At 32.1% G+C, this 16181-nt stretch overlaps 3 protein-coding genes and 2 non-coding genes across 7 annotated transcripts in view; 1 reads left to right on the top strand and 4 right to left on the bottom strand.

The window, feature by feature from the left end:
- Positions 1–1338, bottom strand: part of LOC111001031 — a 29660-nt gene extending 28322 nt beyond the window's left edge. For both annotated transcript variants that reach the window (XM_045629110.1, XM_045629108.1), the window contains exon 1: positions 1170–1338. The gene's annotated coding sequence lies outside the window, so the exon portion shown is untranslated. The remainder of the gene's footprint in view (positions 1–1169) is intronic.
- A 3899-nt stretch (positions 1339–5237) lies between these two features.
- LOC111000209 (E3 ubiquitin-protein ligase SIAH1) lies at positions 5238–7390 on the top strand. Its single transcript, XM_022269579.2, has one exon. The coding sequence runs from the start codon at positions 5628–5630 to the stop codon at positions 6468–6470; it is 843 nt and encodes a 280-aa protein (XP_022125271.1). The 5' UTR covers positions 5238–5627; the 3' UTR covers positions 6471–7390.
- Positions 7391–8170: 780 nt separating this feature from the next.
- Positions 8171–8243, bottom strand: Trnaf-gaa. Its single transcript has one exon. It is a non-coding gene; the product is annotated as a tRNA-Phe (tRNA).
- Position 8244: 1 nt separating this feature from the next.
- LOC111000206 (rab5 GDP/GTP exchange factor) lies at positions 8245–16081 on the bottom strand. Of its 2 annotated transcripts, XM_022269576.2 has the most exons (11): positions 15941–16081; positions 15484–15613; positions 14986–15156; positions 14468–14691; positions 13700–13809; positions 13364–13530; positions 12847–12980; positions 12206–12316; positions 11445–11555; positions 10619–10753; positions 8245–9808 (listed from the first exon to the last, which is right to left on the bottom strand). In XM_022269576.2, the coding sequence occupies exons 2-11, from the start codon at positions 15611–15613 to the stop codon at positions 8924–8926; spliced, it is 2178 nt and encodes a 725-aa protein (XP_022125268.2). In that variant the 5' UTR covers positions 15941–16081; the 3' UTR covers positions 8245–8923. The 2 variants fall into 2 exon arrangements, with proteins under 2 accessions (XP_022125268.2, XP_022125267.2); XM_022269575.2 differs by lacking the exon at positions 15941–16081 and having other exon boundaries at positions 15484–15844.
- Trnaf-gaa lies at positions 9837–9909 on the bottom strand. Its single transcript has one exon. It is a non-coding gene; the product is annotated as a tRNA-Phe (tRNA).
- Positions 16082–16181: the final 100 nt, after the last annotated feature.

Below are 16181 nucleotides of genomic sequence, written 5' to 3' on the forward strand. Positions count from 1 at the left end.
ACAACATTGGGATTAAATGTCTATCTCAGATGGGAAAAAATGGATTGAGATAGCTTATTGGGTTTGGGAGACAACTACAGAATAAAAAGGATACCGGGGAAGCATTGGAAAATGTGCGATGATGAGAGACTAGTGAAGAATTCGGAGGAAGGCTTAATTCCGTCGGAGGTCGTGTACTAATGTTTACCAAAATGACATTGACTTAATGTTATCCTAATTATGTAGAACTCGAACAAATGCAATTTTGATTACATTTATCTCGCTATTAATGTTTGTATTTTAGGTATACTTTGGTTATGGAATCTCTATTTCAACTAAAAAAAATACACAGAAAAGTTTTTATATATTACATATAATCTCTTTGCACAGACTATTAACAGTAACAACACAACAAAAGCGAGCAAGATAAAAGAATACAAAGAAACAACAATGAATAATAAATAGAAGTAATTTAACAAATAACACACAAATTAATAATTTAAATCACTGACACTGACTGACTCGTGTTATTGTCATGTTTGTGAGTACATATTTTAAACCAATAAAAGCCGAAATAAAACAAAGGCTTTATAGCTCAGTTAACGATATTCATTAACAATCCAGCAGAAACACCTTGTCTTGGTTGTAATCGGGTTTAAATTCTGTTCCAGGTTATATTACACCGGAGCCAAAAATTTACGTTTTTTAATATGTCGAATGCCGTAATGCATTATGGTAATTAGTTAATTCCACGTCTAATTAGCTTTAAATATCTATTATTAAATGATTAATGTGTTGAAATTACTGACCGAAGTTTCTTTGGAATAATCTGTATGCGTAGATTTTCTGTGGCTTGTATCTTTGTAATTTTATAACGATACATTTTTAAACGGATTTTTTTATTTACATATGCATACATATACATATTTTTTTTTGGTAGGAAATAATAATTTAAAATGTATTTCAGACACAGACATGCCGCCTCCATTTCTTTTTGGTTAATGCCTGTGGTTTACAATTCGGAAGCCTTGGATTCGATTCCCGGTAACAAACTTGTTTCTCTAAAATGCCATGTGCCGGCTTCATAATCATGATTGAAGACTCTTAATCCTTAGGTAAGAGTCTTCAATCGTAGTAAACTTACAAACTTCAAGCCGTTCCAAATTTAAAACTGAAGAAAATTTACTCACCGTATTAAACATGGATTCCAAAATGAAAGATTTTGTCCAAAACAAATAACTAATAACTTATATTCTGCACAGTTCTAAAATAGTAAAAGAAAACAATATGATAAAGTTTCGCGCGAATATAGAGAACTACAATTACTACGCGAAGGTCACACGTCTACCATTATCACAAGCAAACCACAGACTAAATAAATTCTTTTATGTTTCAGTTTTCTTAATCGGACGAAGGAGTTCTTATATTTCCTTTATAATCAAATAGTATTGTTTACGTTTAAATGTTTTGGTTATGACTTTTGATATTGCATTTCGTATTTTCTAGGCTTGTGTTGAGTCTGACATATTACTATATTATATTATATCCATAATACATATTTTAAGTAGTTCATTTATTTTATCTGGAATAGTGAATTAGTGAAATTATTTATTAAAATAAAATTAAATGATTTGTTGACGAATCATAACTGTTGTAGTTTCCAGTATCATAGGTATTGTAATAAGGTGAATTTATTTATTTACTTAATTATTTAAGTATCCGTTAACTCGTAAGCAACTACTCTGAGTACTGATAACAGTGTTACATTATGATTATTTAGTATTGTTTTAGAGCTTATACGAACGGACTTAAAGTAATTCGAGAAAATATTCACAGTAAAATTTAATCGTTCCCCTATTCCATATGATTAACTACCTCTCTACCTATCTTTTGAAAGGTTTCTACATAAACATCTCTTCAACATTTTCCTCGGGTTGCTTGGAAGAGATCGCTTGTTATAGAATTAATGTTATAAAGTGAATATGAGCTCATTTATTTTTTAATAGCAAACGGAATAATAATAATGAGTTTCGCAATGTGAAGCCATAGCAAATATACCAAATAAATAATGTATATCGTAGGAATAGAATTAACTATTGTGGAGCATGCCCCCTCACAACACTGCTGTGCCTAACCAAGGTCCTTATAAATTATAACGTGTCACGTGTAAAATATTAACGTAAGGAATGCAATAACGATTTGCGTTTGGGGATAGCCCTGCTTTTTTATGCATGCTTTACCATAAATATTGTTTACTTATCTTTGAAGCCTGTACATTCACATTTAATTTAAGTTCTAGGTAAAAAAGGGTTTTTGCGATACAGTGATGGTAATTATTAACGGAAATAACATCATATTTCGGAGAAAATAAAATATATATATCTCCCATACCCAGCCATGTTCAAATAAAGGGTTCAAAGAACACAGCAAATTGCTTCAGATAATGTTTCTGAGCACGGTGCTTCCTAGAAATTGAACGCATCGGATTTCTTATATAAATTAATGCATTTGCTCAGTCGTTTGTAACTGTGACAATAAACTTAATATTCACGCAAACTAATCAAATTTTGTTTTTTTTTGTTCTGTGGTAAATAAGCGGGAAAAATTCATCAAAAAGATGTTTATTTTTTGTTGAGTAGGTTCAAGCATAGCTTTGCCGTCCCGAGATCTGGACTGTCTTTTTCCAATGACCTGAATTTGCATGGTTTTGTAACCAGACAAACCAGTTGTTTCCAGGACATGAACTGAAATGTCTCACGAAAAAAATGCCTGATATGAACTTCGTACATAAATAAATTTAAATTTAATATTTGTTTTTATTTGAAATGCTTTACATTTAAAAACATTTATATTTTTATCATCCCATTCATCTGTTCCCTTTTTTGGCAAAGGCCTCCGCCATTTCTGTCTGCACTGAGCTACTCTCTGTTGTGACATCTACTACCTTAGTTATTATTTTTATTTCTACTTCTCACCCCAATCATACATCGTTCTACCGATCTTTGACACACCTGTAGTTAGGTTCAGTCAAGTTAAAGTCAAAAATCATTTATTCATATAGGTACACTTATGAACGTCAAAAAAAGAAATATACGTTAAATGCTTCTAATTTGACATTTTATGTTCTATGTTCCAAATTACATCACAAGTAATAAAGAATAATAAAATAAATTAAAACAAAGATTTGTCCTCTATCAGCAGGAGGCACGGTGAAATAGGAGCTCGCACTTATTAGTGAGCACCCACGTTTAAGCTATACTGATCGAATCTACGAACTACTTAATTTTACGATTTGCTGGTTTAAAAGAGTAGCATAGAGTTTTTTACGGCAGATTTTTCTCACGGCCTACAGCCTCTGTCTTCTTTGCCGATGAGTAGAGATGTCTGCGAAACAAATTTAATGACGTGAAATAATATTATTATTATCTCATATTCCACAATAAACATATTTTATTTTTTCTCGACCACTTTTCCAGACTCGGAGGCGATCGTCAACATCTACGACTGTTTTGATGATTGTGATCCATGTGGTATCAAATTATTGCAGTATAATTAGTATTATTATTATTTTCCTAAGTAGTCAAGTTCACATTTCAAGGATCGTCATGGTATGGTCATCACGCTTAAATGTGAACGTTTATGGAGGCGACCATGCGTTGGGTTGCTAAAATATGGCGAGGGTGCCGATGGCTGGCTACTCGTGAACGGTTCTACTTGTGATGACTTTTCGGACTTCAATTAGTGTATGTGTTGAAGTTAGTTATTTTGACTATGTATGTATCTTGTTCCCACGAGGGTATGAGTGCCTGCTCCTATTTCACCATGCCTACAGATGTTAGAAGATGATAAAGATTTTTTTACTTTTTTTTATTCTTAATAAATTACTTAAGATTTCCTGTGGAACATGGTGTAATATTTACAGCTCCTTACAAACATCGTCTAAAACAAAAAGAGTGTGTGTCCTTATGTACACGCGTTAGAAGTTATACTTCTTTGGCATATGAAAATAAAAATTAAACTAAAATGCAGTAGTGATTAACGATAAATATTTAAATAAATCAAATTAAAATAAATAAATAAAATATTAGTAAATACTATCACCGTCGTATATGAAATTGATTTAAAACACCAAAATAATTTTTATTTATTCACACTGTTTAATTGTACTGTTATGAAACACGTGTTCTAAATATAAAAATACTAGTGACCCGTCCCAGCTTCGCACGGGTGCAATGCTGATGAAAAGCAGGTTTTTATTATGTATTGTTATTTCCGTCGCTGGAAAGCTCCGATAATATACCTACGCGTTCGATCGCTGCTAAATAAGCTGTAATGGGCTGTATAGATCTATATTAAATGAACAATGTATTCAAGGTACATAATTGATTAAGGATTAATGCTGTATTGGTTAAAATCAATTCGAAAATAAGCCATTATTTGTCGTAAAAAGTATATGAAATTGATTTGAAAACACCAAAATAATTTTTATTTATTCACACTGTTTAATTGTAATGTTACGAAACACGTGTTCTAAATATAAAAATACTAGAATATACAACTTGAACACAGTTATCGATTTCCATGCCACCTAGACCTAACTTTACGATGTCGAACTAAGGTGTTGGTGTGCGCGCACATCGTAAAAGTTCACTCAAATCATTTTTCTCCATAGCGCCAAAAGAAGTATAACTTCAAAAAACTTGGCGATGAATTAAAGTGGCGCAGAGTTTATTGCCTATTATTCTTCTCGTCAGTTCTACGCTCTAGATTTGAGAACTGGCAGTAAATATAAAATTAGAAGCAGTTAACATGAAATATTATGTATTTCTCTATTGACATTACTTTGCGATACCTACATGAATAAATAATTTTAAATTTGAATTTTATTCGTAAAAATAGTATAGACTATTTTTATACATAATATTAAAATAAATATATCAAGATTTTTTTATTGAATTATTTGCAATGCCAATTTGTTGTCTTCGGGTTTACCCATGAATTTATCTTTCATTTTGACTTTATAAAGAATTTCAGAGTGGTATCGTGGAAATCGTCAAATCCACTAATTACCAAGTAAAGTTCGAGTGTAATAATATAATATCAAGATTCGAGGCGAAAATTTGATGATATTCCGCCTTTCAAATTCGATTCGCAATTACAAAATATCGTAGTTGTAGAAATTTATTTTCTGTATAAAACTTTCATTTGTCAGTAGTCATTCAGCAATCATCTCTGACAGTTGACATTAGTGTATGGACAATAGTCACTTAATGCTACGACATCGACAAAAATTATTCTTGTTTCGACTATAGCCAATTCGTGATTCTATTTCACGTTTGTACATAGTAGTTGAACCCCATCATTCGCATTAAAAGTACAAAATTATAAGTTTTATATTAAAGGTTAACCGCGTATAACCTTTGCATTAGACTACTCATAAAAAATTACGTTTGAGAAATAACTTGGTAGTAACTTTGTTGTCCATTGGTCTATGAGCCGTGATGGACTACTGCAACAAAACAATCACAAGCAAGTTGATGATGGAAGAAGGTTACAAATGATTTGGGTACTACCTCTCTAGTGTTGTATTACAAGTAACTTAGTTGGTCGTTGATCGACAGCCAATTTATGTACATGTTATCGGTGACATGAGCACAAATAAGAGACGCGGGCCCAGCAGTTCCAGTTGCGCAGTTACAGGTGTTCCTGGGCTTGTCAACGTACCGACCGCCATGTCAGCTGACCTGGCCTCTTTATTTGAATGCCCTGTTTGCTTCGACTATGTCTTGCCACCGATCCTTCAGTGCCAAAGTGGACATCTTGTCTGCTCAAGTTGTCGGCCAAAGCTGTCCTGCTGCCCAACTTGTCGCGGTCCTCTTGGAAATATTCGAAACCTTGCCATGGAAAAAGTTGCAAGCAATGTCATGTTTCCCTGTAAACACTCTAACACTGGCTGTACAGTAACCCTTGTGCACACTGAAAAAGCTGACCATGAAGAAGCCTGTGAATTTCGGCCATATTCCTGCCCTTGCCCTGGAGCATCTTGTAAGTGGCAAGGAGGACTAGACCAAGTAATGCCACACTTAATGATGTCACACAAAAGTATAACAACTCTTCAAGGTGAGGATATTGTTTTCTTAGCTACAGATATAAATTTACCTGGAGCTGTTGACTGGGTCATGATGCAGTCTTGTTTTAATCACCATTTTATGTTGGTACTTGAAAAGCAAGAAAAGTTTGATGGTCATCAACAATTCTTTGCAATAGTACAACTTATAGGATCTCGAAAAGAAGCTGAGAATTTTGCATACAGACTGGAATTGAATGGACATCGTAGGAGGTTAACATGGGAAGCAATGCCTCGTTCTATACATGAAGGTGTCTCATCAGCAATTATGAATTCTGATTGCTTGGTATTTGATACGTCTCTTGCGCAACTCTTTGCAGATAATGGTAACCTTGGTATAAATGTTACTATCTCAATTGCCTAATCCGCATTTCAGTGCCTGCACACATGTTGCAGAGATAGTATGAACAGTATACATTAGTAAACAGTGTTTCTTAAAGACATACATATAAGAGACCATTATTTTATGTTTAGTGCATCCATTGGCATTCTCAAATGTTTGACTCTTTGATATCTTTTATATGTATTCTATATATGAAAAATGCCAAATATGCTTTCATTTCGTAATTAATGTGTGTTCAAGTTAGTGATAAGTAGGAAAAAATTATATGTAGAGATCATACTACAGTGTAAAATCTATAAATTTTTTACCAATATAAAATACAAAGCAACAATTATTACCACTTAGCTTAAGCCATGACAATGGCATGCCTTCTATGTATTCTATTTTATAAATATAACTATTGATATGTTGATATATACTGATAACTATGGATTTTGACACTGATTATTTTTGTTAATTTATATCCCAGTATCTTATATTTTAAAAAGACAAGATTTTGCAGTGTTATATGACCTGACATTTTGTGTGAACAAGTGATTATTATATTCCAAACAAAGAACAAATAGTTTAAAATTGTATTAATTTGTGTATATAATGCATGATTTCTAAGCTCGTGTTAATTAATATTGTGATGCTTCTAGATGCTGTCTCAACTGAGTTGAATCACAAATTTACCTGTGATGCAAAGTATAGTCATGAAAAAGAGTTGGCCTTATTTTATTAAGAAATGAGAACATTCTGTCATGTTGAAAACCAAGATACTACTTTGTTTTAAATATCCAATGTGGATTGGAAACTCAGTGTAGTTATATGACTGTTGTAGATATTAACATTAATCTAGATAGTAGAAGTTAGTTTAATATTTGAAGGAATATGGTTGCTGAAAGTTTGGATGTGATTTTACACTCAATAGTTCACATTATAGTTGTATTACATTTTTTTTAAAGCTTAAACAATGACTACATAATATATCCATGGCATGGTGAATATTAGTATCCTGCCTTAAGAGAAAATATTATTAATATTTAATAATTCGTAAATAGTCTTTTCAATGATTCTGTGACTATACACAGAAAACTTTATTTTTATTGAAGTGTGGGCACTTTAATGTAGGTTAAATTTCACATACTGTGCGACAAAATAAACAAGTCAGACTAATTTTTGCATCTCAAAACCAAAATAGGCATCACTATATTGTTAGCTATAAGATGAATCAAATGTTAAATATGAAAATGCTGAATATTTATCTTTTATATATAAATTGCAAGAGTTGCAAATTATTTGTATGTAAAATAAGTAGTATATAAAATATGGTTGTCTCAAAACTTATTATTCAAAGGTATTAAAAATTGATTTATGCATTACTTCAATTTCCAACTAATGCTTTATAAGCATCTAATAATTGTATCTACTTTTATTCAGGTTACTTAAATTTTTTAAAGTAAATTTAAAAATTTTAGGGTATATTTTATCAATATTATTTTAACTTTCATACTTTGTATCTGTCTATAATAAACTATCAAGGTACATGGTTGAATTAAACACTTTTAATATATTATTGTTTTTATTTCTTTTGAATGTTTTTAATGAACAGAAAGAAGCATATTATCTAAAATGGTTACATATACAATGACAAATGTTTTTATATTATATTTTGATTTTTATCTGAGAATTGTCCAATGATTTTTGTAGAAAATTTATTTTCCACTAAAAATATTGAATGCCGAAACCAGGGATTGAACCAGGGACCTTTAGATCTTCAGTCTAACGCTCTCCCAACTGAGCTATTTCGGCGCTATCCACAAGTACAAAAAAGGACAAACTGTGTTAATTATCACAATAAACAAGAATAAGTGATAAGCAAATGTTGGTAAATATTAAAACATCATTTTTTTATCATATATACACAATGAATACTATGAACGCCATAACCATCTTCAAGTCAAGCTAAGACAAAAAACCATAAATCCTTTTCCTGGCTTTAATTGATTTTTAATATCATTTAACAGTAATAAATTTCTTCTTCTATAAATAGTTTTATCATCTTATGTGGTTTTTGACCCATAATATTTATATTGTAAGATACATTGTAGTAGTTAGCGATAAAAACATGCTACACTGAGAGGAATATTTTCAATGATTGTAAGGGAGTTTTAGAAGTAAATACATACAATTAATAACTTTTATTTAATAATCAACTCTGAATGTTTTCTATATAAACTATAAACATACAACTGGTAAAGCCAAATGCCTTGACTTAATATAATAAAAATTTAATGAATATTGTAAGGGTTTTCTACATACAAAGCATTATCACAACAAATATATAATGTCACATAACATAGCTAATGAAGCCAGTACAATTAACAAAGACAACCATTTACTTAGTAATACTTTTTAAATAGAGGTTACTTAAATCCGTTATTATGATTTTCTAGTGTTACCTGTGAAGAAATACTTGCCTGTAGAATATTCTAATTGAGGTTACTACTCTGTGGTAATAATGGTGATGGCAATAGACACGTAGATGTTGGTGAGTTACTGTCATCTAGAAGGGAACCATCCTTCTCGGTAGTGAATGAGTTATTTAATTCCTGACTAAACGGGTCTCTACTTGCTGAAGCTCTATGGACTACTTCAAAGGCATCAGATGGTTGATCTGTTTTGGTGTCGATTAATGTAAATTCATCAAATTTATCCAAAATGGGACTAAATGGATTTCTTGGTTCGAAGGGATAAAATCTTTTAGGCTCTGGACTGAATGGGTCCTTTTGTTCCCTTGGAGTGTCTTCTGCCAGACTATTATCCCCACTTAAATCTGACAAATCTATGTCATAATTGACATTACTCAAGCCAGGAACTTGGTCCGACCCAAAATCATCAGGAGTCATCAATTCATCGATGGATCTTGAATCAAAAGGTGTGAAACCAAGCGGTGAAGGCGTCAACAGTTCTAGCGAGTTCGTTTGTTTCAATTCCCATGGATTTATGGGTGACTTTGACGGCGATTTTTCTTCTGGCGTCTGAGAAAATGTTATGATTGGCTCATCTTGAATTTTAGGTGTATCAGTAAGTTTGTTCCGTTCAATTTCTTCTTGAAAACTGCTGGTTGACTGATTTTTAATATTATCCAACTCAATTTTAGGAAGCTCTATTTCAACCGCGAAGTTCTCAGTATCTTTTGATTCTGATCCCAATTGAGTGGATTCTTGCGAAGATTTTTCTATTTTTTCTGCGTCTATATCTACAAGAAGCGAGCTTGAGGCCTTCAAAGAACCAAGTCGTGGTAATTCACGTCTCGGTTTTATCTCGAGTGGAGTTTTCGCGAGGACATCTTGAACTTTCTTCGCAATCTCTTTCTGTAAAATAAAAATAAATTAAAAAGTCTGCCGAAACCAGGGATTGAACCAGGGACCTTTAGATCTTCAGTCTAACGCTCTCCCAACTGAGCTATTTCGGCGATATTAAAATCGCTGAAATTGGACAAGATCTTAGAGGATCAGCTTTATTTTAACTGCGAAAAAATTATGAAACATCTGAAGGATGCAAACAAAAACGTAAGACCGTCTCGCAATCAGGCACGCCCATGAATATTGTGAAGAATAATAATAATACCGATGTAGCCGCATATCTCGCAAGTAGTGTAATACGTTTGAACATGATTTTAATTTATGTATTTTTTTAGTAAAAATATTAAAGGTGGAAAAGAGTTCCTGGACGAAATGGCAAATCGAAATGGTAGATGGAGAAAAAAAATGTTTTTTTACGTGGATTCCTTTAAGTTAAGTATATTGCTATCAACATAGTTTAAGTTAATTATTACAAGCCATATTCTTTATTTGTTCACAAATTCGAATAGTTATAGGGAAATAACAATTCTTAAAACGCCTGCATCGTACATCTGTGAGTGTCCATGGGCACTTAACATCAGATTACCCGGCTTGCTCGTTTGCTGCGTATTATATAAAAAAAATACTTCGCAAACACATTGACTAGGCTAGGAATTTTTTGCTTGGTGATATCATTTAGTATTTACCACGATAAATTCAGTACCTAGGTTTTATTTTTTAAAAGCCTCCCTAAGTCGAATGGGTTGTGAAATTCAGAGGCCAACCGGCCTATTAAAATATTGGTCAGATCTGTGAGGAGCAAAATGAGGACTTAAATACCTCAAAAGTTTCCGCATTATTAGCCAGTTGATCGGCCTTGTCTTTCAAATCCTTGGTATGGGCTATCAGCTTCTCAACTTGCAGCATCTGTTCCTCGGCTTCACGAGACGCGCCACACAGAGAAAGCGCTGCGGCCTAGAAATTGTTATTCATTCTAGAACTTTAAGCGTTTAAAAGCGTGGTTTCCAACTTCTTGATTTTTAATTACGTATTAATTGAATATATCGTTTATAGTTAAGGTTTTTTCTTTAATTTGATTGACAAGATAAATAAAGCAATCCTTTGCCACATCAATCATTAAAAGATAGATTTTAATTAAGCATTTTGATAAAACAATGTCATCCAAAAATTTTCAATTCATGTGTCTACTGTATTGTATGCTGTCACCGACACTATCGACATGTTTAGATGTTCGCAGAATTAATTCACTGTAGTGGTATTGTGTATATTATATTTAACGATATTATCGTATTGGCATAGTCTATAAGGATATATGTATTTATATAGTAAATAAATAATAGAGGATTTTATTTTTACTCTATATCAACCACACGCGTCATATCTTTTGCCTTAACAATAGAAAAAAGGTATTAAATCATTGACAGTTTTTTTACAACGCATTATCTAGTTAAATAAAGTTTATTTATATATCACATAAAATTATTGTACATATCAAATAAATGGACATTTTTTATTTTAAGATGTTAACTATGCTAACTTCAGGGTGTCGGTTTTTAGTGACGGTGTGTACGTGCATCGTGAAAATTTACTCTCGTCAATTATCCCCGACGCAAGAGAAATATAACTTCAAAAATATATTAATTACCCAAGCACTGCCGCCAATCGAAGCCGGCATAGCCATGTAGCAATCAAACTCCTTCTTATCCATATTCAATGACTCCGATGTTAAGTTTTCTATGAATTGAACGGCACAGCACTGAAATTAGTTATGAATATTCTGGTCAATAGACTAGATGACGACTTAGATCAAGATTCAAGGCTGGCCTCCAGACATAAAAAAAAATAATCAGCGTCAATATTGGATTCTACTTACATACTCCTTACAGATACCGGCAAAGGCAGGTGGAGTGGGGTAAGTTTACTCATCGCATCGCAGCGCGGAACACAAACGTCAACTGATTTACATCACACAACGATTGCGTTGTGTGATACCTAAAAATCGCTTCTGCGCAGGCAAAACATTTTTTTAAGATGTTTGCCGGTATCTGTACCTTTATCGATGACATAGACAATAGACGGTACCATAGTGAATAGAAGATGACGTAGTGAACAGACAGACTGTAGACATAATGAGTAGAAATTACTAATAATCAGCTGTGGCATATTGTCGTATATCACCAGCTATGCTTTTTTTAATTTAAGTTTAGACAGATGATTGAAATATTTCTAAAAAATAGAGTTTGAAATGAAAAAAAATCCCACAGACATACACTAGTCAAGTGTGAAATGTCATCTGTCAAATAAACAATCTGTAAATGTAATACAGATTATATTTGGGCTGGATACAAATTGGTCAAGGTCCTCTCCATTAAAATCATAGACAATCAAGAAGCATTTCCTACTTACTAAATTAGTGAAATAGTATCCTCCTTCCCCAGTCATAAGTCGTTGGGCATTACAGAATCGAGTTACGAAGTTGATGTTGCTAACTAGGCGCGGTGGATTCGCCTTTAGTACCTGGAATATTTTACTATTTAAAAAACAGGAAAAAGTAAAAGAGAAAATATTGATTTGCTAACAGTATTGTATCTGTCTGAACTTTAACAAAAACAAATGAAATATATTTGGATAAAATTTCAATTTAACAGTTTCTGTCACGAAAAAATTACCATAAAATCAAATAAAATACAGCTGAAAATTAAAAAAAAAAATGTGAGCTGTCACGGGACGCCTGGCAGATGTGAAACATCGACATTATTTTGTAAAAGTCATATGCAGAAAAGAACAGATTGTGATAGGAACTAAATATGTCATAATAATAAAATCAAATATTACGATTTTTTTCCAGATAACGATGACTATTTGTTGAATAAACATTATTTTAATTAAATATTTTTAATGTGAAATTTACTACTGCATTTAGACTGTATATCATATAGCGTGGCGATGCGTCGCCACGGCATGCGTCGCCACGCCAGAAATCGGTTTTACATGCGGCTATAGATGTTTCACATCAAAACTTAAGCAAATCGACATAATGCACTCACAGTGAAAATTAAAGCGGGCAATAGATCGTCTGCGGAAGCAGGCGCACCGCACAGAGCGAGCACGTGTTTACAAGCGCGACGTACACGTGCCACTTTCCCACCAGGAGACAACGCCGCGTCCATACCTAGCAGTTCTAAAAAAAAAAAACATTTCTCATAGATATATTATATCTATGCGTGCAGTGTTGGTCTAGTGGAAAGCATTAAAATAAAGTTATAATATACGAGAATTATTCAATTTGACGTTTCGAGTGCCATTGCCATTTAAATTGCAAAATTTTTTTAGAAAATTTTGTGCATACATACAACATGTGCTTCTTATAATATGTTAAACAAGTTAAATATCGCAATAATCAGCCGTGTAGTATCAAAGGCAGAAAATTAATTCGGGCCGATGAAAACAAGATTTTTATTTAAAAGTACAAAACACTTATGTATATTGTTCCAGATTATTTTATCTATTAAAAAAAACTAGTCATAAATGTTGTAGGCTAGATTTTATTAAAAAAAATCTTACCACTAATTGCCTTGTACAACAGTTGCCTGCAAGATGCACTGTTTCTATCCAATTTGCACTCCAAATGTGTCTCACACACCCAACTTAGTTGTTGTATACGCTCAGACATCACTCGATCTAGACGTTCGTCATCAGTCCCCGTTGGTGAGAAAACAACTGAGGGTAGTCTGAAAATTTCAATTTTTTTTTTCAAGGCATCAAAAGTTGAACTCAGATTGAAAATAATAAAAAACTGGTATTTAAATATATGTAATTTGAAACTTTAATGCTATATTTGACACTATTATATTGAAAGAATAATGTATGGATTTCAAGAATGTATGAAAAAACACTTACTCATGTAAATATTTCATGGAATGCTTCTCAACAAAGTCTATAAGCAATTCCTTTGTATCAGAATCCACATTGCTGAAATGAGGAGATGTATCCATATGCTTCATAAAACGCTGAAAATAGAAAAGAATAAACCTTTTTTTTTTGTAATCCTACAGCTAACAAAATTTATATATAATAAGCTGTAAAAAGTCAAGTGACGTGTAGCAGTGGGGTATACTGGACTAAACTGGTTTTCAGGCTATATAAGCACGGCGCGCTGTATGGTCGGGCGCACTTCTTCGACGCTCGCACTAGATATAGGACGTTACTATTGTTGTTGAATTTGTGGTTAATTTCGTGTAATTTAATTTGGTTATGTTTAGTCATTTTATTTGTTAATTTCTTACTATATAATAATAAACAATTAATAATAATAATAAATTCAAAATATAGCCAGAGATAGAATACATAATAATTAAATATGTACTCATACAACATTAAGTTTAAAGTCCAATGAGTTGATAAGCTTTTATGAAAAAATTAGACAATGAACACTTTGTTATAGTATGTAGTCGCTTAATACCAACTCATTACATATATATAATTAATATTTGTAAAAATGGTCTATAGTTAATGTGGCTTTAAATATATTATATTTTATTTTACATTTAATTAAATACAGAACAAATTATAAATAAAGTCCAGTTGTGTCCAATGTAAATTAACAATATGATAAAAGATTAAAAAAATAAATATGAATTAACAAAAGATTTTTACAATATTGCCTACCTGATATTGCCTCTGCACCCTTTCAGACAACTCATCAACTGTCAAAATATTGGAGTGCTTTATCACATCCATGATAAATGAGTGGGCAAAAAGCCTCGAGTCCCGGTCTATGTGAGGTGTTAGATTTGGAAACCGGAGTCGAAAATCACGTTTCATGCCTTCATTAACTATACCTGGTATTTTAAATTCAGCTGGCTTTTTTTCTGCCACTTGGTCATGGTCCTCTGTAGAAAAGCGAGAAGTTATAAAAAATATGAAATAATTAGATCTTTTGATAATGCAAGGTAGAGTAACTATGTCACAAACACATAATATTATGTATAATGAGTTTTAAATATTAGGAAAATAATCTAAAATTAAAATTTCAACTTGAACATCTACTGACAATTATAACCATAAAATGAATAGTTTTTACACTTAGAAATACAATCAGAAGCCCTATCATACCATAGATTGAGAAGAATTTATAATCTTTTTGATTGAAGAAGATAAATGAGGACATATTAGGAATATATTACCTGTATTGCTCTTTTTGAATACACTAAATTTCAGAAGATTAGCTTTCTTCAAAGTCTCACTTTGCCTCAATCGTTTTTCTTCAAATTTTGAGAAAGAAGAATGTGATGTAACCTTGACACTTCTTTCTGGTTTCTTCTGTTCGGGCTTGGGAAGTGTTGATGATGCCTTTTCTAGTTAAGAATAATTTTAGGATATTATTTATAACACTGATATATGACGAAAAGCTCTGTAAAATAATTGTTAACTCTGTTAAGCATTGAATAACTTTACTACTAATTTAATTTTTATTATATTTGATGTGCATATTAACTAAATAACATAAAAATTTTATATATTAAGGTTTATCATGATTCATCAATGAGATTACAAGCCATATTAAGGGCAACATTGAAATGAAGAAACACCTAGATAAACTGTTTGCTAATTGAATTTGTTGCTGCTACATTATATTATTAGTTTTTTTTTTTTTGTAAATATTATACAGTGTCTTAATTTACCTGCACGTCTTTGTCTTTGCAACTGTTCTCGATGACATTTTGAGCAATAGCCTTGCCATTGTGGATTTCCAAAGTAATCACAACCATTCTTGCACTTTAGATCACTTTGATCTATCCTCAGCGATGGCATCTTTGAAAACATCATATACTTATAAGACCTTTGTAAATTTGGACCAAACCACATCTTATAGAGTAACTTTTAAAGCCCTGCACTCAAAGAGTCTACCAAAAACCGACGATTCAGCCCATTTCAAATTGGATGCTGAGGTAAAGCAATTCAACACTATTAGTACGATCATACACATCGCAAAACGACGTAGTAACGCCCGTTCGTCGTCTATCGTCGTTATATACGCTAATCTTATCAACTATTGAACTGATTACGCTGTAAATTCCCTTATTTGACGAGACCCTAATATGATAAAAAAATATTAGATTAAGCTGTCGGTTACCTTACCTCTACTTAGAAGAAATGCTCCGAGGTTGTACCTCAAACAAATATTCATAAGCTTTTATACGAAACAAAAATATAAATTACCGAATTAACTTATATTTTCACACGAATCACAATACAAATCATGCAAATATTATTATTGCAAAATTGAAGTGTTTTGAATTATCACAATCATTGTTATTATTGTCAATGTCAAACTTTAACATGACAGATAAAATAACAAAATTATACATTTACACGGAAA

This window comes from Pieris rapae, chromosome 8 (genome assembly GCF_905147795.1).
Source record: "Pieris rapae chromosome 8, ilPieRapa1.1, whole genome shotgun sequence".
Classification (NCBI taxonomy): domain Eukaryota; kingdom Metazoa; phylum Arthropoda; class Insecta; order Lepidoptera; family Pieridae; genus Pieris; species Pieris rapae.

Excerpts from the sequence above, each read along its gene's own strand:
- LOC111000209 (XM_022269579.2), top strand. The coding sequence starts at position 5,628 with ATGAGCACAAATAAGAGACGCGGGCCCAGCAGTTCCAGTTGCGCAGTT.
- LOC111000206 (XM_022269575.2), bottom strand. The coding sequence starts at position 15,667 with ATGTGGTTTGGTCCAAATTTACAAAGGTCTTATAAGTATATGATGTTT. Across the intron at positions 12,981-13,363 it reads GTTGTACAAGGCAATTAGTG|AACTGCTAGGTATGGACGCG; the intron begins GTAAGATTTTTT and ends TTTTTTTTTTAG. Across the intron at positions 12,317-12,846 it reads TGCCCGCTTTAATTTTCACT|GTACTAAAGGCGAATCCACC; the intron begins GTGAGTGCATTA and ends AAAATATTCCAG.